The following is a 27,303-nucleotide window of genomic DNA, read 5'->3' as shown; positions in this document are numbered from 1 at the left end:
TTTAGATATTCATAAATATATGAAAAGTACTATAAATTGCAATTTTTTGCATATCAATATAAAGAAAACATACATCTTAAAATATTAGTCAAAGTTTCTATAATTTGACTCTAAATATAAAAACTATGACAAACAATAGTGGACGGAATAAGAATTAAATCGGAAACTTACATAAATATACTATAATAAAAAAATATTTACCATTTATAGCAATGATATTTTTTTTTCACTTGATCACTTTTAATTCATTTATAATACAAGTTTAATTCATATTACAAAAAATAATTTTTTATTCACATATAATACAAATTTTAATGATAGATAATTCATTTATCACACATTTTTAATACATTTATAATACAATGTGTCAAATTTTTACCAAACAAACATAATATATTTTAAAAAGTAATTATAATTCATATATATTGCATACATAATTCACTTTTAATGCATACTGCAGATTTAACATAATATTGCTATAAATAGTAATAAATAAAAAATATTACTAAAAGCAGTAATTATTTATTAAAATGTATCAATTCATGTAATTTTTCCTTAAATTAATACAAGGGTGAAAGACCGTTCCATTTTACCTTGTTACTCTCTTAAAATCACAAACACCTAGCTGGGAATTTACAACCAAAATCGTGAATCAAGGAAAAAATTGTTCAAAGATTTGTGCTAAAAGTTCATATTAGTCTAATGTTTATATGTTCATCTTCGTCAATTTAGTCTAGGTATGTTTAATTTTGTCCTTTTGAAAGTTAATTTTTTGATAGAAGGTTGAATCTTTGCTTAAATTTGGATTGTTTACAAAACAACGACCTGTATTTTTTGTGGACTAAAAAATCTTCAATTATAGCTCTTTTTCCACAATTACAAAAAAATTAGAAGTCATTTGCACTAAAAACGAGTAGAAATCGTGTTAAAGAGAGAAAATAAAGCTTGATTTGAAAGAAGAGGGAAAAAAAAAGAGATTTTGATTAAAAATAATATAAAGATGTGTATAAAAGAGATTCATTAAGGGTATAATTGTCATTTTAAACATATTTGCTTAGTGTTGTAGGTCTCGAAATTTACTCTTCATGCGCGCAGATTGAGTGTATGTCACGTGTTTTGTTAGGTGGGATTCGTGTTTTTGAATTTAAAAGTTGGATATTTAAAATATCTTTTTATTCACTTTGAAAATTTAAGGTTTAAGTTAAAATTTGAAGCCAAGTTAAATATCTTATTTATGTGTTATGCCAACCCCACCCCCACCCCTTCTCCCATAAATATGCCCTTTAATTTGATCTCAATTTACATTTATAACCTTTAACTTTGAGTTTGCACAAGTAAACATTTACACTTTTATAAAGTAGAACAAATAGACACGTGAGTCCTACGTGACGTAATTCACACGTGACACCACATAGGACCCAAATTGTCATGTAGGACATCATGTATAACGCATGTGTTTATTTGTTCGACTTTACACAAAATCAAATGTATACTTATGCACACCCTATGTTGAAGGACAGAAACATAAAATAAGGTTAAAGTTAAAAGACATATTTATGTATTATGCGTGTAAATAAATATATAAAGTCACGACCGTTCAACGTCAAAGTCTCCTCTTGAGGGCCCTTGCAACTTCCCAATCAATGACCAAATACCACAAGTCTTCCATTGGCTTGGGACCCAATGGAGTAATGAAAAGTCCACAAAGCTTCAATAATTGCATTTTTACTCATATGTTTTATAACAACAATTATCGCAAAGTCTCAGTTGAACCCTGAGTAATACACAAAAAATGTCTAAAGGAAACTCTCAGCTTAAATACATTACATTAATCCTTCAAATCATCTTTCTGCAAACATCCAATGCTTGGAAGATTAACTGTCCTGATTCTGCCTGTGGCGATATCCGTAGCATAAAACACCCTTTTTGTTTAAACACTGATCCAAAACATTGTCGTGTTTTTTCAGGATTTGAATTAGCTTGTGAAGGTAACCAAACCGTTAAATGGTCATCCTCCAAGAAGTTTCACGTTCAAGGCATCGACTATGCTAATAACACAATTCATTTGGTAGATCCGACTTTACAAACACATGATCTATGCTCTCTCCCACCTTCTAAGCTTAACTTTCACCAATACAATAATTTCTTCTATGAATACAATTGGTATAGAGAACCCACGCCCATTTTCATGTTCAATTGTCCATTTGGTGTTGATGATTCGACATTTGTGGAAATTAGCGGCTGCAAATCAAGCAAATACACTTACCTAAAGATTGGAGAAATGAAAGTCTCTCAAGTGAGTGATGGATGCAAAGCGGAGTTTATAGGCTTAACCTCATGGCCTAATATTAACAACATTTCCTATTCTAATATTCATCAAGCAATTCTCTACGGATTTGAGTTTCCTTATTCTTCGAGTGGTAAACATTCTTTTCCATCCTCTAAATGTAGATAAACAATGGATTCACCGTTGAAATATGTGACCATATCATCTAAAAGCTTAAGCTGTTAGATAGAGCACACTTTTATTATTTAATTATATTCTCCGCTTTCACTCACTAAAATTTTAATTTTTTCACGTCTTTGTAGGGTTTCTTCCGTTGTTTCCCGGTGAGGACTCAAACTTTTATCTATATATACTTTTAATCTCCATTGATCTCTCATTCTAAATTTTTTTACTTTAACCTAACTAGAGATCTTTCTATCGCTACGTCAGCTTTACGTGTGTAAGCTCCTACATGTCCCTTTAGCAATCTATATGTTATTTGGATGGACACAGATGAACATAACACTGATAGAGTGTTTTCTCATATCTATGGTTCGTTATGACTTCTTAAACTTGCAGTGTATTGGGGAGCGAAATTTGTGATAGGCCTTCCGTTGGTAATTGCATTTCTGGTGTACAAATTCAAAAGGAGGCATTTGTCAATGTACGATACGATTGAACGCTTCTTGCAAACGCAAAACAATTTCATGCCTATAAGATATAATTACTCCCACATAAAGAGAATGACCAGAGGATTCAAAGAGAAATTAGGCGAGGGAGGTTACGGAACTGTGTACAAAGGAAAGCTTCAAAGTGGAAGGTATGTAGCTGTGAAGATGTTGAGCAAGCCTAAAGCTGATGGGCAAGATTTCATGAATGAAGTAGCTACCATCGGAAGGATTCATCATGTCAACGTGGTTGGACTCGCAGGGTATTGCGTTGAGGGAACAAAGCGTGCTCTTGTATACGACTTCATGTCCAATGGATCACTTGATAAGTACATCAGGACTGATCAAGAAGGAAGTCCTCTGTTAAGTTGGCAGAGGAAGTATGACATTATTCTTGGAGTGGCTCGAGGAATCGGGTATTTGCATCGAGGCTGTGATGTACGAATATTGCATTTTGACATCAAACCACACAACATTCTCTTGGATGAGAATTTCATTCCAAAGATTTCTGACTTTGGGCTTGCGAAACTATATCCAACAGATAAGAGCATTGTGACTCTCACAGCTGCTCGTGGAACGATTGGATATGTTGCTCCAGAGTTGATCAGCAGAAGCATTGGAGCAATCTCGTACAAAGCTGATGTTTACAGCTTCGGAATGCTGCTAATGGAAATGTTGGACTTGAAGAGAAATGAAGTTGCAAATGAAGAGAATTCCAGCCAATATTTTCCTTATAATATTTACGATACGTTCAACAAGGGGAAAGAGATTGTGGTGGATGAAGAAGCAAATGATGATGAAAAGAAGATGGCTAGAAAGCTGAGTTTGGTTGCGTTATGGTGCATACAAACAAATCCGATACTACGCCCTTCAATGAGTAAAGTAGTACAAATGCTTGAAGGCGAAGTTGAAGCGCTAGAAGTACCTCCTCAGCCTCTTCAATCTCCACCGATTGTCCATCAGATCATGGAAAGTTCTACGACATTATCGTCTGATTCAATAGCTTTGTTAGATCATTCCGTTGAGGTAGACATTTATGCTGATTGATTATAGTTGATGTAATGTTTATGTGAAATAAACATAGCAAATCCAACACTGTACGAAGTGATATTGAAATACAAAATAAACAAATTAAAATACAAAATTGTCGTCATTTGTGTTCTAAGTAAATAATTGTGATATTTGAAAAATAGAACATTTTTTATTAAGTTGGTGTTATATTCTAGGTGTTTTGATGATCCTCACAAATGAAGGGACATGGTCCCTATCTGAGTTCTCTTGTCCAGATCTATAATGGGGTATAACTATAAAGCTATCGTGTCAGAGGTTGGTGAGGCGTCAGCGTACTATACCAATCAGAATGGACGAGGGTGTTTGTCCAACGGATAATAACTCTTTATGGTTGATATTTCAACATGAAAAACACCATATAAAATTTATTTATTCAAAGAAGGAAGTCAACCAACAAGCCTTTCAAAAATCCATAAAGAAGTTTGCAAGGGACCTGGTCCCTGGAAGATCGTGTATGTGAAATAATGACAAGACAGCTGTCAGAAAAAGTTGTCAGCTCTGATGTGGTAGGTGCACGTCCTTCCAGAGAGATAGGCTCTCAACCAATGGGCGGTTCCAAGGAGTTTGGGTTCATTTTTATATAATCTCTTAACACATAACACAAACGCAAGATTTGACAAACTAAATTTGGATTTTCTCCGAAAATTCATAAGCTTACAGAGAAAGTCATAACCAAGGAAGAACTCTGCTCAACTCAACAAAAGGACACCATAGAGTGAGTTCATTGGCCAATTGAATAATGCTTACTATTTATGGCCATATGAATGAATGATTGTACACTCACATAAGGAGTTATGCAGGTTGTATGTCATCATCAAAAAGGTGAAAATTGATAAGTGTTTATGCTCTTAGATGTTTTGATGATCTCCTCACAAGTTTAGGGACCTGGTTCTCTGCAGAGTATGAAACTCGTCCAGTTGTTAAAGTGTAGTACAAATGTAAAAGTTGTCCGCATCAGAAAGTTGGTGAAGCAACAGAGTACTCCACCAATCAGAAGTGACGAGGTTTTTGTTTGATGGGTAATAACTCTTCATGGTATATATCAAACAAAAACAACAAGATTCATTCATTCATTCAAAGAGAGAAATTTCAAGCTTCAAAGAACAGCAAAGGAACTGATCGAAGTGCATTTAATTCTTTTTGTATTTGTTGTATTTGGTTGCTTGTAATTTTTCTTATATTGTAGGATTCGTTTCAATTGTGAAAGAAACGTTTCAAACTTGGGTGAATCATTGTAAGGGCTAGGTTAAGGGTAACTTAGGTTCTTACTCTAAATCTATATTAATCGGGTAGGATTAGTATAGAGAGTAGTGTTGTATCTACTCAGACTCAGCTAAGTGATAAGGAGTATTACTTAGTGGGGAGATAGATTAGCAGGCTAATCTCTTATTGTAACCGACTTTTACTTTTGCTTGTTGACGATTAGTGAAAGCAGTTTTAAAAGTCCTATTGAGAACAAGTCGTGGTTTTCTTCCCTTGAGCAAAAAGGTTTCCACGTAAAGTTGTTTGTCAATCTTTACGTTTCTGCACTTGTTCTTTACTGTCTGACTTTAGTGCATGAGGAACTGGTCCCATCAATATAAGTGGATGCATACATTCCAACTGTTGGATACCTCTAGCAATCCTCTTAGATTCTGCCATTGGAAAGTGATTTAGAGTTTATCAAACTCAAAACGTGATTTCAATTACACAACAATTTTGAACAAATTAAACAAAAATAAAATCATAAAACAAATATTAAAAAACGGATAAAGACGCATATCTTAATAAAATATATTTTTCAATTACTGGAAAAAAAAAAGAAGGAAGAGAGAGAGGAAAATTTTGAAATGGAGAAGAATTCGAAGATAAAAAAATGAGAGAGAGGAAATGTTTCATTTTTAAAAAACATATGAGAGATATGATTAATTGAAAAACTTGTAATTAAAATGAGATAAAATAGGAAGCAAATTAACATACACAATCTTTTCTAAAATAATGACATTTTGACATTTTTACTAATATTTATAATGTATGAAGGTTTTTACTAATTACGTTAGGTTGTTTGATTAGTTTGCTAATTTTTCCTAAATCATATATTATTATAAGAGGGAACAAAAAAAGTTAAAAGTTGAATTACCATTTTATCCTACACTAAATAAAATTATTATAAATATATTAATTAAATATTCTATCATTAATGAAGAAAATCATCATATTCAACACTACACCATAATGTACACATACATGGCATATTTAAATTTTAATAAAAATCAATTAAGTATTTGGGTATACAAAGAGGTGAATTAATATGCTTGCAATTGTCATTTATTTCAGCATTTTCAATACTTTAAAATAACTTTTCATCTTACTAAATTAATTCAATGTTTGTAAGGTCTTTTCAACTTCCAACTATAGTTATAGAATTTTATAAATAGTCACTTTAGTTAAGCATGGTAAATTCATTGAGATTTTCTTATGGAGTTTCAATACCACATGTCCTCTTCTTCTCTTTCATTATTTATCTTTAATGTGTCAATTAAAGGGTTCCATACAAGGGCCGATAAATATAGTTAAAAATGTTATTGGCATGAATAAATGAAAAGTGTGCATCTGTTTGTTCAAGATTTAAGCTGATACCTCTTTTTTTCCCTATTGTTTTTATTTAGTTAGTTACGTTTGAGTATTATTCTATTAAGATGTTTGATGTTTCTGATTTGAAGAAGATTTGGAAGTTGTGTTAATTGCAAGAATGTTATGACTTCGCTAATTTCTTTCATTTTATCTAATAATAATATTTCAATACTCGCGTGAAGTAGGAATCAAAATAAATATGTTTATTTCAGTTCATTTGTGAAATTGTTTTTTAAATAACCCTCATGAGTTATAATTATTATATCACTCTCTAATTAGTTCGAGAGAAGAGTATTATGAAGGATCTAATTTCATGTAGCAGTGATAGTTTTATCCCTATTGGATCTTAAAATTGTTGAGTCTAAATATTTATCTTTATCTTGTCTATACCAAAAAAGAACATTATGAAACTTGAATTTTAATTATCAAAAAACAATGATTTTTTAGTAAATACCAATAAATTTAAAATGGAGAAAATATGTCATTTACAAAACAAAATTTATATAAAATATAAACGTGCAACGCACGTTTCTGAAACTAGTAAATATATAAAGTCACAACCGTTCAACACAAATACACTGTTTGAGTAAATGTTGTGTTTGGCATATCCATCTCCCTCACTAATAAATTGGTAAACGTCAAAGTCTTCCTCTTGATGGCCCTTGCAACTTCCCAATCAATGACCAAACACCACAAGTCTTCCATTGGCTTGGGACCCAATGGAGTAATGAAAAGTCTACAAAGCTTCAATAATTGCATTTTTACTCATATATATTATAATAACAATTATTGCAAAGTCTCAGTTGAACCTGAGTAACACACAAATGTCTAAAGGAAACTCTCAGCTTAGATATTTCACATTAATCCTTCAAATCATATTTCTGCAAACATCCAATGCTTGGAAGATCAACTGTCCTGATTCTGCCTGTGGCGATATCCGTAGCATAAAATACCCTTTTCATTTAAACACTGATCCAAAACATTGTCGTGTTTTTTCAGGATTTGAATTAGCTTGTGAAGGTAACCAAACCGTTATATGGTTATCCTCCAAGAAGTTGCATGTTCAAGGCATCGACTATGCTAATAACACAATTCATTTGGTAGATCCGACTTTACAAACACATGATCTATGCTCTCTCCTACCTTCTAAGCTTAACTTTCAACAATACGGTAATTTCTTCTGTCGATACTATTATGCATCACGGTATAGAGTAGCCACGCCCATTTTCATGTTCAATTGTCCATCTGGTGTTGATGATTCGACATTTGTGGAAATTAGCGGCTGCAAATCAAGCAAATACACTTACCTAAAGATTGGAGAAATGAAAGTCTCTCAAGTGAGTGATGGATGCAAAGCGGAGTTTATAGGCTTAACCTCATGGCCTAATATTAACAACATTTCCTATTCTAATATTCATCAAGCAATTCTCTACGGATTTGAGTTTCCTTATTCTTCGAGTGGTAAACATTCTTTTCCATCCTCTAAATGTAGATAAACAATGGATTCACCGTTGAAATATGTGACCATATCATCTAAAAGCTTAAGCTGTTAGATAGAGCACACTTTTATTATTTAATTATATTCTCCGCTTTCACTCACTAAAATTTTAATTTTTTCACGTCTTTGTAGGGTTTCTTCCGTTGTTTCCCGGTGAGGACTCAAACTTTTATCTATATATACTTTTAATCTCCATTGATCTCTCATTCTAAATTTTTTTACTTTAACCTAACTAGAGATCTTTCTATCGCTACGTCAGCTTTACGTGTGTAAGCTCCTACATGTCCCTTTAGCAATCTATATGTTATTTGGATGGACACAGATGAACATAACACTGATAGAGTGTTTTCTCATATCTATGGTTCGTTATGACTTCTTAAACTTGCAGTGTATTGGGGAGCGAAATTTGTGATAGGCCTTCCGTTGGTAATTGCATTTCTGGTGTACAAATTCAAAAGGAGGCATTTGTCAATGTACGATACGATTGAACGCTTCTTGCAAACGCAAAACAATTTCATGCCTATAAGATATAATTACTCCCACATAAAGAGAATGACCAGAGGATTCAAAGAGAAATTAGGCGAGGGAGGTTACGGAACTGTGTACAAAGGAAAGCTTCAAAGTGGAAGGTATGTAGCTGTGAAGATGTTGAGCAAGCCTAAAGCTGATGGGCAAGATTTCATGAATGAAGTAGCTACCATCGGAAGGATTCATCATGTCAACGTGGTTGGACTCGCAGGGTATTGCGTTGAGGGAACAAAGCGTGCTCTTGTATACGACTTCATGTCCAATGGATCACTTGATAAGTACATCAGGACTGATCAAGAAGGAAGTCCTCTGTTAAGTTGGCAGAGGAAGTATGACATTATTCTTGGAGTGGCTCGAGGAATCGGGTATTTGCATCGAGGCTGTGATGTACGAATATTGCATTTTGACATCAAACCACACAACATTCTCTTGGATGAGAATTTCATTCCAAAGATTTCTGACTTTGGGCTTGCGAAACTATATCCAACAGATAAGAGCATTGTGACTCTCACAGCTGCTCGTGGAACGATTGGATATGTTGCTCCAGAGTTGATCAGCAGAAGCATTGGAGCAATCTCGTATAAAGCTGATGTTTACAGCTTCGGAATGCTGCTAATGGGAATGTTGGACTTGAATAGAAATGAAGTTGCAAATGAAGAGAATTCCAGCCAATATTTTCCTTATAATATTTACGATAAGTTCAACAAGGGGAAAGAGATTGTGGTAGATGAAGAAGCGAATGATGATGAAAAGAAGATGGCTAGAAAGCTGAGTTTGGTTGCGTTATGGTGCATACAAACAAATCCGATACAACGCCCTTCAATGAGTAAAGTAGTACAAATGCTTGAAGGCGAAGTTGAAGCGCTAGAAGTACCTCCTCAGCCTCTTCAATCTCCACCGATTGTCCATCAGATCATGGAAAGTTCTACGACATTATCGTCTGATTCAATAGCTTTGTTAGATAATTCCGTGGAGGTAGACATTTATGCTGATTGATTATAGTTGATGTAATGTTTATGTGAAATAAACATAGCAAACCAACAATGTTTGGGACAAAGAATTGTGTTGTTATTGTTGTACTAGTTATATTAATGACATAATACATAAATATGCCCTTTAATTTGACCTCAACTCACGTTTACGAATATAAACTTAAACTTGTATAAAGTTGAACAAATAGACACACGCATCCTACATGGTAATTTGAATCCTACGTGGTATTCTATGTTTTTCTCATTATTTCATCCTCGATATTTTCTTTGAATCATAAGATACACTAATTACCATTCCTACAAAGTTGAATTAGCTCTTCAGCAGCAGCATCCATCTCTTCATCTCTTATAGTTTTTAAATTCTTGCTAATATCTCTCACTTTAGCCCTCAATTTTTCCCCTGTTTTCCCTGTTATGACACCTTTAAGAGTTTCCGCGATTTCTCCTCTGTGAATTTTCCCATCATCATCTCTAACAATCTCCACCGCAACTCCCAGTTCTACGATCAACCTAGCATTCATTGGTTGATCAAGATGCATAGGCATGGCGATTATAGGAACCCCGAAATCTATACTTTCCATTGCTGAATTCCAACCACAATGACTTATAAATCCTCCGGTACTCGGATGATTTAGAATTCTTGGTTGTGGTGCAAATTTGTCCAAAACTCTTCCCCTTTCTCCAATTCTTTCAAGAAAACCTTTTGGTAATGCATCTTCAAGATTTCGCTCTTCACCTTTCGGAAATCTTGCAACCCATATGAAATTAACATTACTTAACTCCAACGCGAAAGCTACTTCTTCCATATCTTCCTTTGACAAGAAATACTCACTCCCAAAGGAGACAAAAACAGTTGAATTCTCATCTTTTGTTCCTAGCCAATCTATAAGCTCCATATCGTCCACGTCATTAGTGATCAAATCTTGAACTGGTGGACCAACTGGAACAACTTTCCAGTTCGTCAATGCAGTGCAAAAATCGATATATTTGGCTTCGATAGTTCTAGAAGTACTCATCAACATGATTTGCATATTTCCATCAACTAGAAGATCATCATCGTCATCGTCATCCTCCAGTTCTTTCTCTTTATCAGATTTCGACATCATTTCACTCAGTCTTACTTGTTCAATTTTCCTGAGATAAATTCCAGGGAATGGGAATTCAACCCCTGGTTTCTTTAGTACATTGAAAAAATACGAAAACACAGCTGCCCCGGAAGTTAGAAGCTTAACTGCTGGAATGTTCTGTTCATTCGCGACATGTTTAGCCCATCGCTGCAATATGTCATAAATCACCAAATCAGGTTTCAGATTTTGCAAGATTTTTGAGAAGTTTGGTTTCGACATTTTCAGGGCTTTTTGAAGGACCTGATTGAGATTTGGCGGGAGACCATTCGTGGTATGGTAATGAGGAGGAAGTTGGGGTAATTCTGGTAAGTGAAGTTCGATAAGATGAATCGAATCAGCATACTTCTCAGGGATTTTCTCGATGGTGGATTTGAGATTTATCGGTGTTGAACAGAAGTAAATCAAGAATCCTCTATCCGCGAGTTTCTTAGCTACGTTTAGATATGGAGATATGTGTCCATAAGCCAAAAATGGAAACATCAATACCTTTAAAGTAGCCATTGTATGGTTACTTCTTGTTTTTTTATAGAGTGAATGAAAGAAGAGCTCTTTGTGTAGTTTTGGTGACATTGGCTACCTTTATTTATTAAACAAAAGTGTTGACTATGTGTACCAATAAAGTTTAAATCTAACATATTTGATTAAAGACGAAAGAATAGATAGTAGAAATAAAATAAATACAAAAAAAAAATCATGTTAAAAATGTTATCTCGAATGAGTTCAAGCGCACAGGTAATTAGAATTTTAATATTAGCTCCGAACACCGATCGAGTGGGTAGGGAAAAAAAATAGGTAGCCATCTTTTATAGAAAAATTGGATGTAGACTTCTAGCCAAATTTAATGCAAAGTAACGACTTGTGTGATTGTTTGTTAGACTATATTAAAGTAGAGAATTTAGGTACATTGAAAGAAAGTGACTTTTATTGGTAAGAATGAAAAAACTTTTATACTGTTTAGAGATTTATCTATAAAAAAGTAAATAAAAGAAAAGTTACGTTAATGGTCGAAAAATATTTGTTTTTTTTAAGTCAATATCATATTTTGATTATCAATTTTTTCACTTTAATTATGGCCATCTATGTAATAAAACACAATTCAACTATTAATTTTTTTCTTTTGCTTATCTGGATCATCATTATCCTTCGGATAACAAAAGGGAACAACAGATAGTCGATTCATGATGAAAGTTTAGGTTAAAAAAAAGAAAATAATTGATAATTCAGATGTGCTTTCATTGTTATCTTTAAAAAAAATTATGTATTTTTGTTAAATTTATAAAAATTCTTGTATTTATGTTTTTAATTTTTTTCTTAAATTTTGTGTCAATATTGATACAAATTAAATATTTTACCACATATTCATTGAAGGATTTTTAATTTTAAAGAGATTTACGTGTTGTATATTATTTTCATGGCTTTATTTATATTTATATGAGATAATGCACAACTATCCCCTCATTTATATTATACTAAGGTCCTATTATCTCTGAACTTATTTTATTAATAATTTTCTACCCTTTTTGGCCTACGTGGCACTATCTTGTGGGTTCAACGCTGGTTGACTTTTTCTTTTAAACTAGTGTCACGTAAGCCGAAAAGAAGTAAAAATTACTTATAAAATAAGTTCAGATAAATAATAAAATATTAATATAATATAAATATATCTCTTTTCGGACATAGATTAAAAGAATATTTATATATTTTCCCTATTTATATAAAACTACAAATCTACTAAAAGTGTCGTAATTGAATACGCAACGCATATTAAATTAGTCATAGAAATATTCTATTATTATAAAAAGACAAAACTTTGTAACAACTTTTTCTCTTGGAAATAACTTTTATTTCAAAATACTAAAAAAGGGGATGTATCCATAGATCATTTGGCGAGGTTCCGTCAATGATCTTTTTGAAAATAAAAATTTAGAGTTTGAAATTCTTTTTTATTTTTATTTTGATTTGATTGAAAATAAAATAATAATTTTAAATTTATTATCTTATATCATATATAAATAATTATTTCAACTTTATCTTGTAGTTTTTTCAATGGATATAAACAGTAGAAACCACATAATGCATATTTATAATATACAATACTTTTTCAACTTTTATTTGTGTTTTACTTGCTCTTTCAAGAAGAAACTAAAGTATATATTATTATTAGGAAGAGGAACTAGTAGTCAATTACAAGTGCTTGATTTTTAAAAGCTAAAAATTCTTTATCGAAGGTTCGTATATTGATATGATATCATGAAATGGAATCATGAGAAGAAACTAAAAATTATTTAAATATGTGATATGAAGTTTTTATATTGTGTATTTTCTCATAAATATAAATTTCATAAGTAGTAAAACTATTAAAATAGTCAAGTTGTTTATTCAATTTTACCGAATAAACAAGAATATATAAAAATCGCATGATAAATTATTATAAAGTTATTTGTTCTCCACTTAAGTAATTGTTTCATCTAATTTTAATTTGTCAAATTTGATTGAATTAAAAAAAAACGCAAATTATAGTGTACTAGTCTTTAATATAATCCCCCACACATAGTACTGACTATTTTCTCACGTTGAACTTGCATTTCTCGATCATGTACTGACATAATAGCATCTTTTAGCGGCAATAAATATAGACATTAATAAAGGTTTAGTTAAATGCCGTTAGAATCAATGTCGCTAAAGGCTTAGAAACATATATAAAGAGCGTTAATTAATTGCCGCTAAAAATACATATTTAGCTAATGATCATTTTAGATTTAGACGAACCAACATTGTTACTTTGAATTGTATTAAATACAAAGCGATAGAAGTAATAAATTAGTAGTTGGGGCAGATGAAAAGAATAAATTTATTACTCAACAATCGGTTAGTGTTAATTAAAATGACTATTTATTGATAAAAATAATAAATTTTAAAAAAATAATGATGTGTTTATAAACTTTATTTACATATGATGTGTTTAATTTTGATGTGTTTAATTTTGATTTGATTGATAATAAAAAAATAATTTTAAATTTATTATCTTATATTACATATTATATATAAATAATTATTTTGACTTTATCTTGTAGTTTTTTCAATGGATATAAACAGTAGAAACCACATAATGCATATTTATAACATAATACTTTTTCAACTTTTGTTTGTGTTTTACTTGCTCTTTCTAGAAGAAACTAAAGTATATATTATTATAAGGAAGAGGAACTAGTAGTCAAAAGCTAAAAATTCTTTATCGAAGGCTCGTATATTGATATGATATCATAAAATGAAATTATAAAATGAAATTAAAAATTATTTAGATATGTAATATGAAATTTTTGTATTATATATTTTCTCATAAATATAAAATTTCATAAGTAGTAAAACTATTAAAATAGCCAAGTTGTTTATTCAATCTTAACGAATAAACAAGAATATATAAAAATCGCATGATAAATTATTATAAAATTATTTGTTCTTTTCTTAAGTAAGTGTTTCATCTAACTTTAATTCGTCAAATTTAATTAAATATGAAAAATAACATAAATTGTAGTGTACTAGTCTTTAATATAATCTCCCACACATAGTATTGACTATTTTCTCACATTGAACTTGCATTTCTTGATCATGTGACCGACATAATAGCATTTTTAGCGACAATAAATATAGACATTAATAAAGAGTGCTAAAGTCTTTACCGGCTTAGTTAAATGTCATCAGAACCAATGTCGCTAAAGGATTTAGGAACATATATAAAGAGCGCTAATTAATTGCCGCTAAAAATACATATTTAGCTTATGATCATTTTTGATATAGTGCAAGAAGACGAACCAACATTGTTACTTTGAATTGTATTAAATACAAAACGATAGAAGTAAGAAATTAGGTGTTGGGGTAGATGAAGAGAATAAATTTATCACTCAATAATCGGTTAGTGTGAATTAAACTGACTATTTATTGGTGAAAATAATAAATTTTAAAAAAATAATGATGTGTTTATAAACTTTATTTACATATGAAATAAATGGTTAATAGATATAAATGTGGAGTTGTTTTAATAAAATATAAACTTGTGGATCATTTTTTATATTAAAAATATCTCAAATCATGATATGAAATTTTCATATCACAATTTTTGAAGAATATGAAATCACATCTTACAAAATGAAATCAACATATTATCACATATCCGAACGTTAATTTTGTCTCATAATTTCATATTGTAATATGATATTACATGATTAAACGCCAACTTAATTAATGAGAAAAGGATAAGTTAAGATACTTTGGCAACTTTCACATATAGCAAATAAAAAATTCATATTTGTATGCTATAGCAAAGTTTACATAATTGCGCTCCATAGCAAACATAAAATTGTATAATTCGTTATACATATACAATTGTATAATTCGCTGGCCTAAATTGTATAATTTGCTGGCCTATTTCGCTGCAATTGTATAATTCGCAATCCTATTTCACTGCAATTGTATAATGCACAATTGTATAATTCGCTGCCTATTTTGCTTCAATATTTTTATAAAATTTGCTTTGCATACAATTGAATCGAATTAAAATGTATGTATATTGCATAATTATAAGTGTATAGCAATTAGATATATGTTGTTTTATCGCTTTATACAAAAACAGAAACACAATATATACACTTTTGTTGTATAAAGCTAGAGAAAATTTTATAATTCGCAATTGTATAATTCGTTGGCCTTTTTCTCTGCAATATTTGTATAAAATTTGCATTTGTCTACAATTGAATTGAAGTAAAATGTTTGTAAATTGTATAATTAAGTGTATAACACGAAGATATATGTTTTTGCATGTGTATATACAATTTTCACTCGTTTATACAAAACAGAAACAGAATTTATACACTTCTGTGTATAAAGCGAGAGAGGCGAGCAGAGGGAGAGTGGCGAGCGAGAATGGGAAAGTGGCGAGAGAGGCGTCTGATAAACTTCGGCTAACGTTTGCTATGGAGCACAATTAAATCAAACTCTAGCTACTTCATTTATTTTAGGTTATTAGTTTGCTATACCCCTCAACTTTGTCATTTAGAGCTGATATACCCCTCGTTATAAAAGTGACTCATATATACCCCTACTTGTAGACAAATGGCTCACATATACCCTTTTCCTCTAACGGAAATGAAAAAAATAATAATTTTAATCCAAATTTTTATTATTTTTTTCTAAAAAATATAATCCCATATGAGTAAATTTAATCCTCGTCAAACATATTTTTTTGACTTTTTTTTTATTTCAATGACTAATTTATAATTATTATTTTGATAATCAAATTTATTTATGTTTCACTAATATTCTTGTAAAACTTATTGTAGATGACCAAATTTTTTCTTCGAATACGAAATTAAATTACAATATACAGAAAAAAATAGTTTAAATTTTTTTTCTTTAAACTAAGGAATGAAGAAAAAAATAAAATAAAATAAGAAACTCAAATAATTATAATAAAACAAGTCAAAAAATAATTTATGTATGAAAAAAATTAAAATATACCTTGAACTTTGATAGAAGAATCATATATACGTCTAAATAATTTTTTTAAAAAAATTAGAAGTAACAAATATAAATTTAAAACTAGTTTTTTTACTTCCGTCATATGTGAGCCATTTTGTAATGGTAGGGGTATATGTGAGTCGTTTGTATAACGGTAAGGACATATATGAGCCACTTTTATAAGGAGGGATATATCAGCTCGAAATGATAAAGTTGAGGGGTATATCAGACCCTTTTCCCATTTAATTAAGCATGCACACAACATATAATCATGACATATGATGTTTTTTTTTTCATCAAATATTTGTTGTCTGATATTCATATAAATTTTTATTTTCATATGCGATTGTCGATTAATATCTCTTTTAACTAAACAAAGCATTTGTGCTTGAGGTAGGGTAGGTTCAATAAATATATAGCCCACAAATATTAGTAACTCATAATGCTTAAATCAAAATTCAATTAATATTAATGCTACACGAAAAATAAGTTAATCTCACACTACGAGTGACATTGATGTTATATATAAGGAAAAGAGAGTAATTATATCTTGAATTAGAAACACTATAAATGTGTCTATATCGAAAAAGAGAGAGTTGAGACAGATAAAAATATTCTAACTTTTCAACTATTTAACTCAACAATCTTCCCAGGTCATCCATGTGGTGTAGCCTCTAAACGATCTCCCTCTCAATCAATCAACTGAGTTATTTCGAAATATGACTAGTTATAAAACTTAGTATTTTACGAATACGTAGTTTCATAAATCATATTGATGTGTTTTACAAAGCATTTCTTGTTTCTCTTATTGTAAAAGTCAACATATATACATTGAAATCTCAGCAAAATTATTTTTGTCCTTAATATTGTTTTCTCTTAAATTATTTCTTATAAAACCTCTCATTTTTCTTCCTTTTTTCACTCTTCCAAAAAAAAAAAAAACATGAATTTTTGTTTTAGGAAAAAAAATTCCATGTCTACAAAAGTACCACCAAAGCATCGTAATGCTTTGAAGGTACTTATGTTTCCGTGGTTAGCTTATGGACACATCTCTCCATTCCTCGACTTAGCAATGAAACTCGCGGACAGAGGATTCTCTGTCCGCGTTTGTTCTACTATTATAAGTTGCGATACTATAAATAAACAAATCCCTGAAAAATACTCTGCTTCAATTAAGATGGTTGAGCTTTGTTTACCAAAACTATTTAAACCTATTACGAATGAAATCCCAGTCGATCTAGATCACATTGTTCTAGAAACACTCAAACTGTCCAAATCCAACTTTGCGAAAATCTTGCAAAAACTGAAACCTGATTTGGTTATTTACGACTTATTATTACAATGGGCTGAAGGCGTAGCGAAGAAACAGGGGATTCTAGCAATGAAATTCGTAGTTATGGGTGCAGCGGTGTTTTCATACTTTTATACTACGATTAGAAAACCCGAGGTTGAATTCCCTTTTCACGATATTTATCCTGGACAAAATGAGCTAATGAAACTGAATGAATTGATCGCGGAATCTTCTAGAATTGAAAAGTATGAAGACGCTTTTGCTGAAGGAAATATACAAGTTATGTTGATGAGTACCTCTAGAACTATAGAGGGTAAATATATTGATTATTTCACTAAATTGAGCAATTGGAAAGTCATTCCTGTTGGTTTACCAATCAAAAATCGCGTAACTAATGACGTGGAGGTTATTGATTGGCTAGGAACGAAAGACGAGGGTTCAACTATTCTTGTGTCATTTGGGAATGAGTATATCTTGTCAAAAGAAGAAGCGGAGGAGTTAGCTTTCGGGTTGGAGTTAAGTAATGTTAATTTCGTATGGGTTGTGAGATTTCCAGAAAGGGAAACGCGAAATCTTGAAGATGTATTGCCGAAAGGATTTTTTGAAAGAATTGGAGAAAGGGGAAGTGTTTTGGACAAATGTGTGTTACGATCAAGAATTTTGAATCATTCGAGTATTGGTGGATTCGTAAGTCCTTGTGGTTGGCATAATGTGATTGAATGTTTAGATTTTGGGGTTCCTATAATAGCAATGCCTATACATCTTGATCAACCAATGAATGCTAAGTTGATGGTAGAATCGGGAGTCGCGGTGGAGATTGTTAGAGATGATGATGGGAAAATTCACAGAGAAGAAATCGCGGAAACTCTTAAAGGTGTAGTAACAAGGGGGAATTTGAGAGCAAAAGTTAGAGATGTTAGCAAAAATTTGAAAACTATAGGAAATGAAGAGATGGATACAGCTGCTAAAGAGTTGATTCAACTTTGTAAGAAGTAATAATAAGATGAGATTGATCTTATTACTATCCATTGGTTTATTTATCTATTTGAATTCAAACTCTTAATTTATCTATTTATATAATCACTTATTATGTATTCAAACACATATCGGACATTGATGACTAAATTTGGATTCGCGTCGGGAAGTCATACATTGGAGGTAAACGACTCTCTAACAAAGGCGACTCTGTATCCAAGGTGACACAAACATGAGATCTTGATCTTGATTAAGGACAAAGGAGTACTTACCACTCCATCACAATCCTAATCTGTATCGACGTTGAGTTTACTTACACACACTTGTTATCGATTGAGAAAAAAATATTTTGCCAACTCTGCATTGAGAAACTAACATATATAAAAAAATTGTTTACCTAAGAACAAATTAAATAGACGATAAATATTGCATATGTATATTATATTAGATTGAAGTTGTAAATATTCTACATGACATGATTAAAATTACAAGTTGTATGACAATTTGATACATTATACACATCATTGATATAAAACCACAAATACAAAAATAAATAAATCACTTTCTTAAATTTCTTGGCCAGACAAACTAAGAATATCTTTTGACATTTAGTAAGAATCTAACTTTCTTTAATAACACACGCACACATAACCATGTAGAGGATGACTCAAACACTTCTTTTCTTAAAAGACCTTATAGAATGTGAATACAATTTAATAAATATTCGATATAAATATCAAACACATAATAAAAATACAATCAAGTAGACAATATCACAAGCATATGACCAACCAAAAAAAAAAAAGTTACATGAATTAAAATGTATCAAAATGAATAAATCATTTGTTGTTGCAAAGTGCAATCAACTCCTTTACCACTCCATCTATCTCTTCATCCCCTTTCATCTCCATTTTCTCACTCAATTCTTTAGCTTTCTTCCTCAAACCTTCACCACTTTCTTCAATCACCACTTCCCTTATAGCTTTTGCAATTTCTTCACTTTGTAACTTCCCATTCTCATCCCTCAATGCTTCAACTCCCACACCAATATGTTCCACAATCCTAGCATTGATTGGTTGATCATTGTAAATAGGCATTGCAATTATAGGCACGCCAAATTTCATACTCTCTGTTATCGAACCCCATCCACAGTGACTCACGAAACCACCGATGCTCTTGTGTTGTAGAATAGTGGATTGTGGAGCCCACTTATCCAAAACCATTCCTCTTTCCCCTACCCTTTCTAAAAACCCTTGTGGTAATACATCATCAATACTAATTTTCTCATCTTGTGGAAACCTAATAACCCAAACAAAGTTGACTTTACTAAGCTCTAGCCCTTGTGCTACTTGATGGATTTCTTCTTTTGATAGAAACCACTCACTCCCAAATGACACAAACACACTTGAACCTTTTTCTTTCTTGTCAAGCCATTGGGTGATGGACAAAGCATGCTCATCTATTTGATCAATGGAATTATTAACTAGAGAACCAATCGGAACGATTTTCTTGGAAACTAATTGAGAGAAATAATCCATATATTTCACTTCAAAATCCTTCACTAGTATAATGTCACGCGATTGCCTTATAGACTCCATGAAAGTGTCTTTGATATTAATGTTCGAGTACCCCTTTGCAAGTTTTTGCATTGGAATCACCTCATGTTCACGCAGGTAAATCTCAGGAAATGGAAACTCAACTCCAGGCTTACTAAACATGTGGAGGAACAAAACAATCATACCAATGCTAAATGTGAGGAATTGCACGGCAGGAATGTTTATAGAGGACGCCAACTCAGCAACCCACGTAATGTTTAAGTCGTATATGACTAAGTCAGGATTAAGAGTTTGTAGTATCTTTGAAAATGCAGGACCCGCGCTAAAAAATGCTTCGACTAGTGTCTCTTTGAGATGGTGTGGGAGGCCATTGGTGGTGTGGTAATGTGGAGGAAAATTAGGTGATGATGGAAGATGAAGCTCAACTAACTCTATTGATTGAGAGTATTCTTTTGTGATATTTTTCTTGATGGAACTTAGGTTTATTGGAGTGGAACATAAGTAAATATGAAAATTTCTTTTGGAGAGCTTTTTGGCTAGTTCTAAAAATGGACTTATGTGACCATGGGCTATCCATGGTAACATAACTACATTAATGGTGTTGTTCTTCACATCCATTATCAATTTATGGTTTTTGTGTTAGAATGAAAATATCTATAGGATGATAATCTATTTATAGTGTATTATTGCATATTATTAATTGTGAGCATGACTAACATGGTGTATATTATAATATGGTGTTCTAGATTATAATCAATATATATTATAAACAAAAACGATCGTGTAAGCAATACTCTCTATTGGAATATCTTTTATTTTATGAGATTTAGTTTGTAAATTAATAAACGTACCTGAATTAGATCTGGGATGACAATGCGACGGGGCGAGTAGTTTTAGGGGATGCGACTTTATATGAGTTAAAATTTTTGCAGGTTGAGTTCAATCCGCCACCACCCCATTGCCCATCTCTAGACTTTGACCGATCGCAAATTAATTTTTTTTTTATTTTTATATTTTACATGTTTTGGTTTAATTTTTACGTGAAATTTAAAAATATAAAAGAAGAATTTTTGAACTTATTATTGAAGTAAATAGATACACATGTGATATTCTTTTTAAAAGATGAATAGAAGGAAAAACATTTATTTAATAACAAGTCAACTTAAGATTTGATTACCAACGTGGTCCATGTTACTATGGTGTATATTATTTTGATTTTATGACTTTCTTTATATATATATATATATATATATATATATATATATATATATATATATATATATATATATATATATATATATATATATATATATATATATATATGATAGTGTCTAAATCGTGATCGATTACTTAGGAAATACATAAATGTGCCAATATTCTATCTTGAAATGACTTTTATTTTAAAAGAGATGTTTGTAAAAATTATTTCAGGTATCTTAGTTTGACCGGATGTAAAAATTATTTCAGGTATCTTAGTTTGACCGGATGTAATTCTTGTTAAGAATTCTTATATCAGTACAGAAATGAGAAATGATTTCTTTGTATATGGACTTAGACAAATCTCTCCTCATTAGTTAGCTTTTCAGGTTGACTTGGATTCAAGTGTCATATCTTTACATGACATCAAAGTCAAGTTCATCATAATTTGTTGTGCATCGATGTTGGGCCCCATCTATAAGTGTTCACGCTCAAGTTGAGGTGTGGGTGTCCGGGGGAGTGCTAAGTAGTCCTACATCGATAGAGTGATAGAAAAGTTATCTCCTTATATGGACTTGGACAAATATTTCCTCGTGAGCTAGCTTTTGAGGTTAAGTTAGACCCAATTGTCACATCTTTACGATTTCTTGCACTAAGATCGATCCTTAACTCGGGACCCAATTCTATTGACCTTGACCTGTAATCAATTACGATTTCTTGCAATAAGATTTTCACCAAAGAAGATTGAGTATAAAAAAAAAAAGTAAGAAGTTGAAGAAATTGAAAGAGAATCAACATGTACAAATATATATATAAAAATTATTGAAGAGGTTCGAGTGAAATGACGTTATCTAACTCCGTCTATGATTGTTCTAGAAAGTACATATATGTAAATATATGATTATGATCTATTTATAGTATATATTTAACGTTCAGATATATTATTTCTCATCTTGGTCATAATTGATTACGCATGAAATATATAAAAGTGGTGAAAATGAACTATATATTTATAAGAAAGAATAAAAGGATTGTTCCATCATTTTCTCTTTGAATGGCTTTTTAATTTTGACTTTGAAAAAAAATAATTTACGTGTCCTAAATTGATCCGCATGTATTTAAGATATCAAATATATAAGAGAGTGACGAGAGAGATAAGGGAGGCGAACGAGATTTATTGATGTATCTTATGTGAATACAATATATCTAGAATAAATCACACCTAACTTTGACCACATGTATCGAGACATAATATCTGGCGCGCCATACAAAATCTGATAAGATTTATAAGTACTATAAATTAAAGTGTATTAAAGTAATTTATTTCCTAAATTAATTAAGTTTATATAATTATCTCCTAAATTAATGAAATTTATGTAAGCTTCTTTTATATATATGACTTTGCATTTGATTGATTTTCAATTCCTTCTATAGTAAAGAATAAATATTCTTTTTGTTCCAATTAGTTTGACACTTCTCCATTTCTTATTCCTCCCAAAATATTGATACTTTTCTATATTCATATAGTTTTAATTTATGGACTCACTCTTTTGTTGTTATGTTTAATCAAATGACAAATGGAATAGAAAAAAAAATTGAGAGAGTGTTTTGAAAAGAACAGTAAGTTCTAGTTATCACAAATATCACAAGGAAATTCATTAATATCAGAGATGATTGAACACCACCTCTTTCGATATGCAAATGTGTCTCAAAGAGGTGGTGTTCAATCATCTCTGAAATTGAAAAACTTCCATCATGCTCGCAAAGAGGTGGTGTTCAATCATTAATATCACAAATATTTGACTATTATTGATGATTTCTCAAGATGTACATTGGACTTTTCTTTTAAGTTCAATTCTCAGCCAAAGCAAAGATTCTCAATGCTTTTGAATTAGGGAAGGGGGATTGAACCTAAAGCTTTAATTCCTTCAATCTCAGGGTATATTACACCAAACTACCTGTGTTGATACTCCACAACAAAATGGAGTGGTAGAGCGCAAACATAGGCATCTATTGTTAATACCAATCAAAAAATTCACAAATCAAAAGTAAATATTGTTTTGGAAGTTGAATGAGGAGTAAGCTCTTTAAGAAATAAATATAGAACAATAGATAATAAGTTATAGTCTCGGTACAGTAAGCTCATTTCCTATCATTATCATACTAAAAAAAAAAGTTGTTCTCAAATTGTTCTTATTTTGAGTATCATCTTCAGCCATCACAGTAATATGCAGAGAAGACACCTACACTTCTTTCGAGGAATCTGACACGTATGTATTGACATTTTTGAAGAGTCTGAGCAACTTGCTAATCTGTGGAGTGCGAAAATGTTTGAGTCCTCTTGTCATTTTCTCTTCCTCTAAAGTCATTTCCTCTTCTTCGAAAGACAATTCCTCTTCCGAGAGGACAGAAATTGGTTGTTTGAGCAATAAAGCTTCAAGGGACATTGAATGGCAGCTGCTGTTTAATTCGACACAAGATATCTGAACAGAAGACTTTTCGAGCAAACAAGATGTAAGCTTTCCAACCACAAATCTCTGAAACTTTCGAGTGGAGTGATGATAAGAATAAATAGGGATGAAACTAGAATCATCATTATCGTTATCGTTGTCATTAGCTTTAGGATTAGCCAGCAGTATCTCACCTGTTGGAAGATTACCAAAACTACACCACATATTTCTATTGCATCTCACGAGTTCTTCAGGTAAGTTAATGGAGTGTTTGTTCCATCGATGCCGTTTATTCAATCGCCATAGATTCAATATATTTGAACCAGAGTCGAGGCATCCCACAGTAAACCTTCCCATGAAGTTCACCATTGTAGCTGCTGCAACTACCATCTGTGCAGGTAGGGAGATATAATAGAACTGATATCGTGAAAGGCTAAATGCGAGTATCTTCCGGTGACTCATTTCCTTAAATTGAATCAACCAATACAGAATCCCGTCAATGCAAATGCTAGGTTTGCACATCACATCACTATCTGGTATAAAATCAGGGCTGAACATGTTCATCCAAGAACGTGTAGTGATGATATCGCCATTGAATTTGTTCATTCCTCCTAAAGTAAGAACCTGTTGGTATATTACATGATCAGCAAGGAAACCAAGGCTTAGCAGCTTGTAGATACCCAATCGATCAATTCCAAAATAAAATTGAATTTTACGAGTCCATCGGGAAAACCTTGGAAGTGGTATGTCTCTTATTTCAGAAGTGTAGCAATTGCAGAGCGTGAGTACACCGGTGCGACCCGCTGGTGTGTACGTACAAAAGAGTCCATTGATAACTTGAGTCAATCCAATTTCTGCATATTCATCGGCACCGCCCACCAACTGTTTGATAAAATGTGTAGGAGAGATATTGTTCAGAGTAAGCTTCGATTGGAACAAGTAATTGAAACTTGAACAACCGAAATTGGATACGAAGATGCCTAAATTGCGAGCATGATGAAGTTTTTCAATATCAGAGATGATTGAACACCACCACTTTGAGACACACTTGCATACGTAGAGAGACTTCAATGGTAGACGCAACAAGATCTCGATTACCGCGCCTTCAGGTATCTCCATTGATTAAAAAATTTATTCTAAACAATTTTTAGGTCTTCTATTCCAACAATATTGGGCCAAACCCTACCAGAATGAAATAACATGGGAAAATTGTATATATAATAACAAATTATTAATTCAAATTAAATGTTATAAATATTTTTTTTATTTAATTGTGTCCTATAGCAAACTATAGCTATTTTCGCCACTTTCCCGGGTGGAATTTCGCTTGTCAGGTGGCAGTCTCGCTCGCCTCTCTTGTTTTTTATAAAAACTCAAATGTATAAAATGCGTTTGTATTTGTATAAAGCGAGAAGAAATTGTATGAATACATATAAAATTGACTCTAGTAAAACAAGTATAAGAAAAAAAAAAAGAGATAACAATAAATATAAATTAAATGAAAACATAACATCGTTCAATGTGTGGTTTGATGGTTTTGACCTTTAGTGTATTTGAGGTTGCTAGTTCGAATCTGACTTGACTTTTTTAGGCATAATACAGAAATATGTCCTTTAACTTGGTTTCAAATTACATTTATACCCTTCAACCTTGGGTGTGCACAAGTAGACACTTAAACTTGTATAAAGTTGAACAAATAGACACACATGTTTTACATGTCATTTTTTGTCCTACGTGTATTTTGCTATGTAAGACTCATTTGTTTATTTATTTAAAAGTTAGATAGTTAAAGTGTCTGTTCGTGCATTATTAAAGTTGGAGGTCAAAATTAAAATTTGAAGCCAAATTTAGGGTTCAATATATGTATTATGCCCGTTTTTAATATATCATTATTGAAAGAAATAACAATGAAAAATTACTATATTCATTTTCTACCAATTAGTTCACCCATATAATACATATTTGTAATCTTGAAAATAAAATAGGATGATTTATAAGAAGCTTTTTATACCAATAATATGTAGTGTAGTTTTTACTAACCTTCCAACAGGTGAAATACTGCTGGCTAATCCTCAACGTAACGATAATGATGAATCGAGTTTCATCTCAATTTATTCTCACTATCTTGAATGGTTCAGAGGTTTGTGCTTGGAAGATTTACACATTGTATAATCGGAAAGTCTTCTGTTCAGATATCTTGTGTCAAGTTAAACAGCACGTCCAGGCACACTCGAGAGAGGAGGAATCGAATCCTTATTGGATCCTCATACTACAGAAAAAAAGACTATCCTTATTGAATCGTTAGTGTGCAATTCAACCTTTTGTTCAAGAACTACGAAAATGTTGTATGTGCAATCTGTAATATGTGTTTCTGATCATAGTCTTGGTCCTCTAGATATTTTAGACTTCAACTGTGTACGTAACAAGATTTCAAGTAAATAAATTCAAAACACGCTTCATTTCAAAACGTTAAAAGTTTACTAGTTCAATATGACAAGAAAATGTGTAATCGCAAAGGGGAAAGACTGTGTTAATGAAATGTTGAAGATCGAACCTGTTTTTCATAATGATGTCCTCTGGATCGATCAACTTGCATTCAACCACTTGTTTGCCACCTGACCGAGTCAATCGTACACTCCTATAAGACGTGTGGGGTATCTGCTACCTCCCGCCATCGTAGGTATTGAGTAACTCTGTCATCTAAGACTTAGATGGATGGAAAGAGAGAGAGCACCCATCTTTTCACAAGTATAGGTTTTCCCGATATGTCTCTTGCATCCTCTCTACCTTCGAAAGGTAGGGTTAAGGCTGCGTATGCACCACCCTCTCCGACCCTCATTTGTGGAGTTACACTAGGTACTAGGTATGTTGTTCATTTTTCTTGCATCATGGTATAATGCAAACACAACCTTTGATCAGTCCATGTCCATCCTAAGCGCCTCCATCACCTGTCTTAACAATGTCTCCGTCCGAATGTCGTTTCTGCAAAAAAAAAAATTGAATCAAATCAACGGTATCATACCGAATATCAACCAAAAGGAGGGATGCAACATGAGGACTTCATAGAGATCACTCATCCTAGTACTACTCTTGCCCGAGTACACTTAACTTTGGTTATTTGTAAAAATCTAATTTTGGTATACAAAAAATTAAATTCTTCTTTCCATGTGTTAACTAGAACTTAAAAATGTTCAAAACTTACTCTCAACAACAAAAGCTCCAACCGATTTTCGAAGCCAAGACATGAATACACAAAAAACCAACCTCACCGCGAATATCCACATCACAGTTCTTGTCGTCATTTCCTCTTCCACCCTGTTTTTCCACGTCTCTTTCTTAACTCGTTATATCCAATTCATACACGCAATCATATTTTCTCATTGTGCTTGCCACGTTATGATCTCCATTTTGTATTGATGGTTGAGCTTCAACAAGTAGTTCTATATATATGTATATATATATGCATGTATACCTCCTTCTTTCAGCTAGAGAATAAGCCTTCTCCTTTTGTATCGTCTTCTTCCCAATGTGGTAACTCCTGTTTGTTCTGCTTGAAT

The 27,303-nt window shown here is 31.9% G+C and overlaps 6 protein-coding genes across 9 annotated transcripts; 3 read left to right on the top strand and 3 right to left on the bottom strand.

Moving 5' to 3' along the window:
• The first annotated feature begins 1,745 nt into the window (after positions 1–1,745).
• On the top strand, positions 1,746–4,078 carry LOC101251051 (rust resistance kinase Lr10). Of its 2 annotated transcripts, XM_069291214.1 has the most exons (4): positions 1,748–2,420; positions 2,590–2,610; positions 2,694–2,726; positions 2,846–4,078. In XM_069291214.1, the coding sequence occupies exons 1-4, from the start codon at positions 1,793–1,795 to the stop codon at positions 3,979–3,981; spliced, it is 1,818 nt and encodes a 605-aa protein (XP_069147315.1). In that variant the 5' UTR covers positions 1,748–1,792; the 3' UTR covers positions 3,982–4,078. The 2 variants fall into 2 exon arrangements, with proteins under 2 accessions (XP_069147316.1, XP_069147315.1); XM_069291215.1 differs by lacking the exon at positions 2,694–2,726 and having other exon boundaries at positions 1,746–2,420.
• A 3,308-nt stretch (positions 4,079–7,386) lies between these two features.
• On the top strand, positions 7,387–9,775 carry LOC101250760 (rust resistance kinase Lr10). Of its 2 annotated transcripts, XM_069291212.1 has the most exons (4): positions 7,400–8,079; positions 8,249–8,269; positions 8,353–8,385; positions 8,505–9,775. In XM_069291212.1, exons 1-4 carry the CDS (start codon positions 7,443–7,445, stop codon positions 9,638–9,640), a joined length of 1,827 nt encoding a protein of 608 aa, XP_069147313.1. In that variant the 5' UTR covers positions 7,400–7,442; the 3' UTR covers positions 9,641–9,775. The 2 variants fall into 2 exon arrangements, with proteins under 2 accessions (XP_069147314.1, XP_069147313.1); XM_069291213.1 differs by lacking the exon at positions 8,353–8,385 and having other exon boundaries at positions 7,387–8,079.
• Positions 9,691–11,613, bottom strand: LOC101250467 (beta-D-glucosyl crocetin beta-1,6-glucosyltransferase). Its single transcript, XM_004249944.5, has one exon. The coding sequence runs from the start codon at positions 11,331–11,333 to the stop codon at positions 9,921–9,923; it is 1,413 nt and encodes a 470-aa protein (XP_004249992.3). The 5' UTR covers positions 11,334–11,613; the 3' UTR covers positions 9,691–9,920.
• A 5,637-nt stretch (positions 11,614–17,250) lies between these two features.
• Positions 17,251–18,683, top strand: LOC101249037 (beta-D-glucosyl crocetin beta-1,6-glucosyltransferase-like). Its single transcript, XM_004250435.3, has one exon. It carries the CDS (start codon positions 17,251–17,253, stop codon positions 18,562–18,564), a length of 1,314 nt encoding a protein of 437 aa, XP_004250483.1. The 3' UTR covers positions 18,565–18,683.
• A 352-nt stretch (positions 18,684–19,035) lies between these two features.
• Positions 19,036–20,742, bottom strand: LOC138339525 (UDP-glucosyltransferase 29-like). Its single transcript, XM_069291209.1, has one exon. It carries the CDS (start codon positions 20,715–20,717, stop codon positions 19,383–19,385), a length of 1,335 nt encoding a protein of 444 aa, XP_069147310.1. The 5' UTR covers positions 20,718–20,742; the 3' UTR covers positions 19,036–19,382.
• A 2,640-nt stretch (positions 20,743–23,382) lies between these two features.
• On the bottom strand, positions 23,383–27,090 carry LOC104644457 (F-box protein At5g65850-like). Of its 2 annotated transcripts, XM_010314254.4 has the most exons (4): positions 26,949–27,090; positions 26,301–26,728; positions 25,787–26,015; positions 23,383–24,928 (listed from the first exon to the last, which is right to left on the bottom strand). In XM_010314254.4, the coding sequence occupies exon 4, from the start codon at positions 24,863–24,865 to the stop codon at positions 23,540–23,542; it is 1,326 nt and encodes a 441-aa protein (XP_010312556.1). In that variant the 5' UTR covers positions 24,866–24,928; positions 25,787–26,015; positions 26,301–26,728; positions 26,949–27,090; the 3' UTR covers positions 23,383–23,539. The 2 variants fall into 2 exon arrangements, with proteins under 2 accessions (XP_010312556.1, XP_010312560.1); XM_010314258.4 differs by lacking the exon at positions 25,787–26,015 and having other exon boundaries at positions 23,383–24,628.
• Between the last annotated feature and the right edge of the window lie 213 nt (positions 27,091–27,303).

The sequence above is a fragment of the Solanum lycopersicum genome, chromosome 11 (genome assembly GCF_036512215.1).
Source record: "Solanum lycopersicum chromosome 11, SLM_r2.1".
NCBI lineage: Eukaryota > Viridiplantae > Streptophyta > Magnoliopsida > Solanales > Solanaceae > Solanum > Solanum lycopersicum.
Note: the sequence above shows the minus strand (reverse complement) of the source record. Positions and strands in the feature narration are given on the sequence as shown.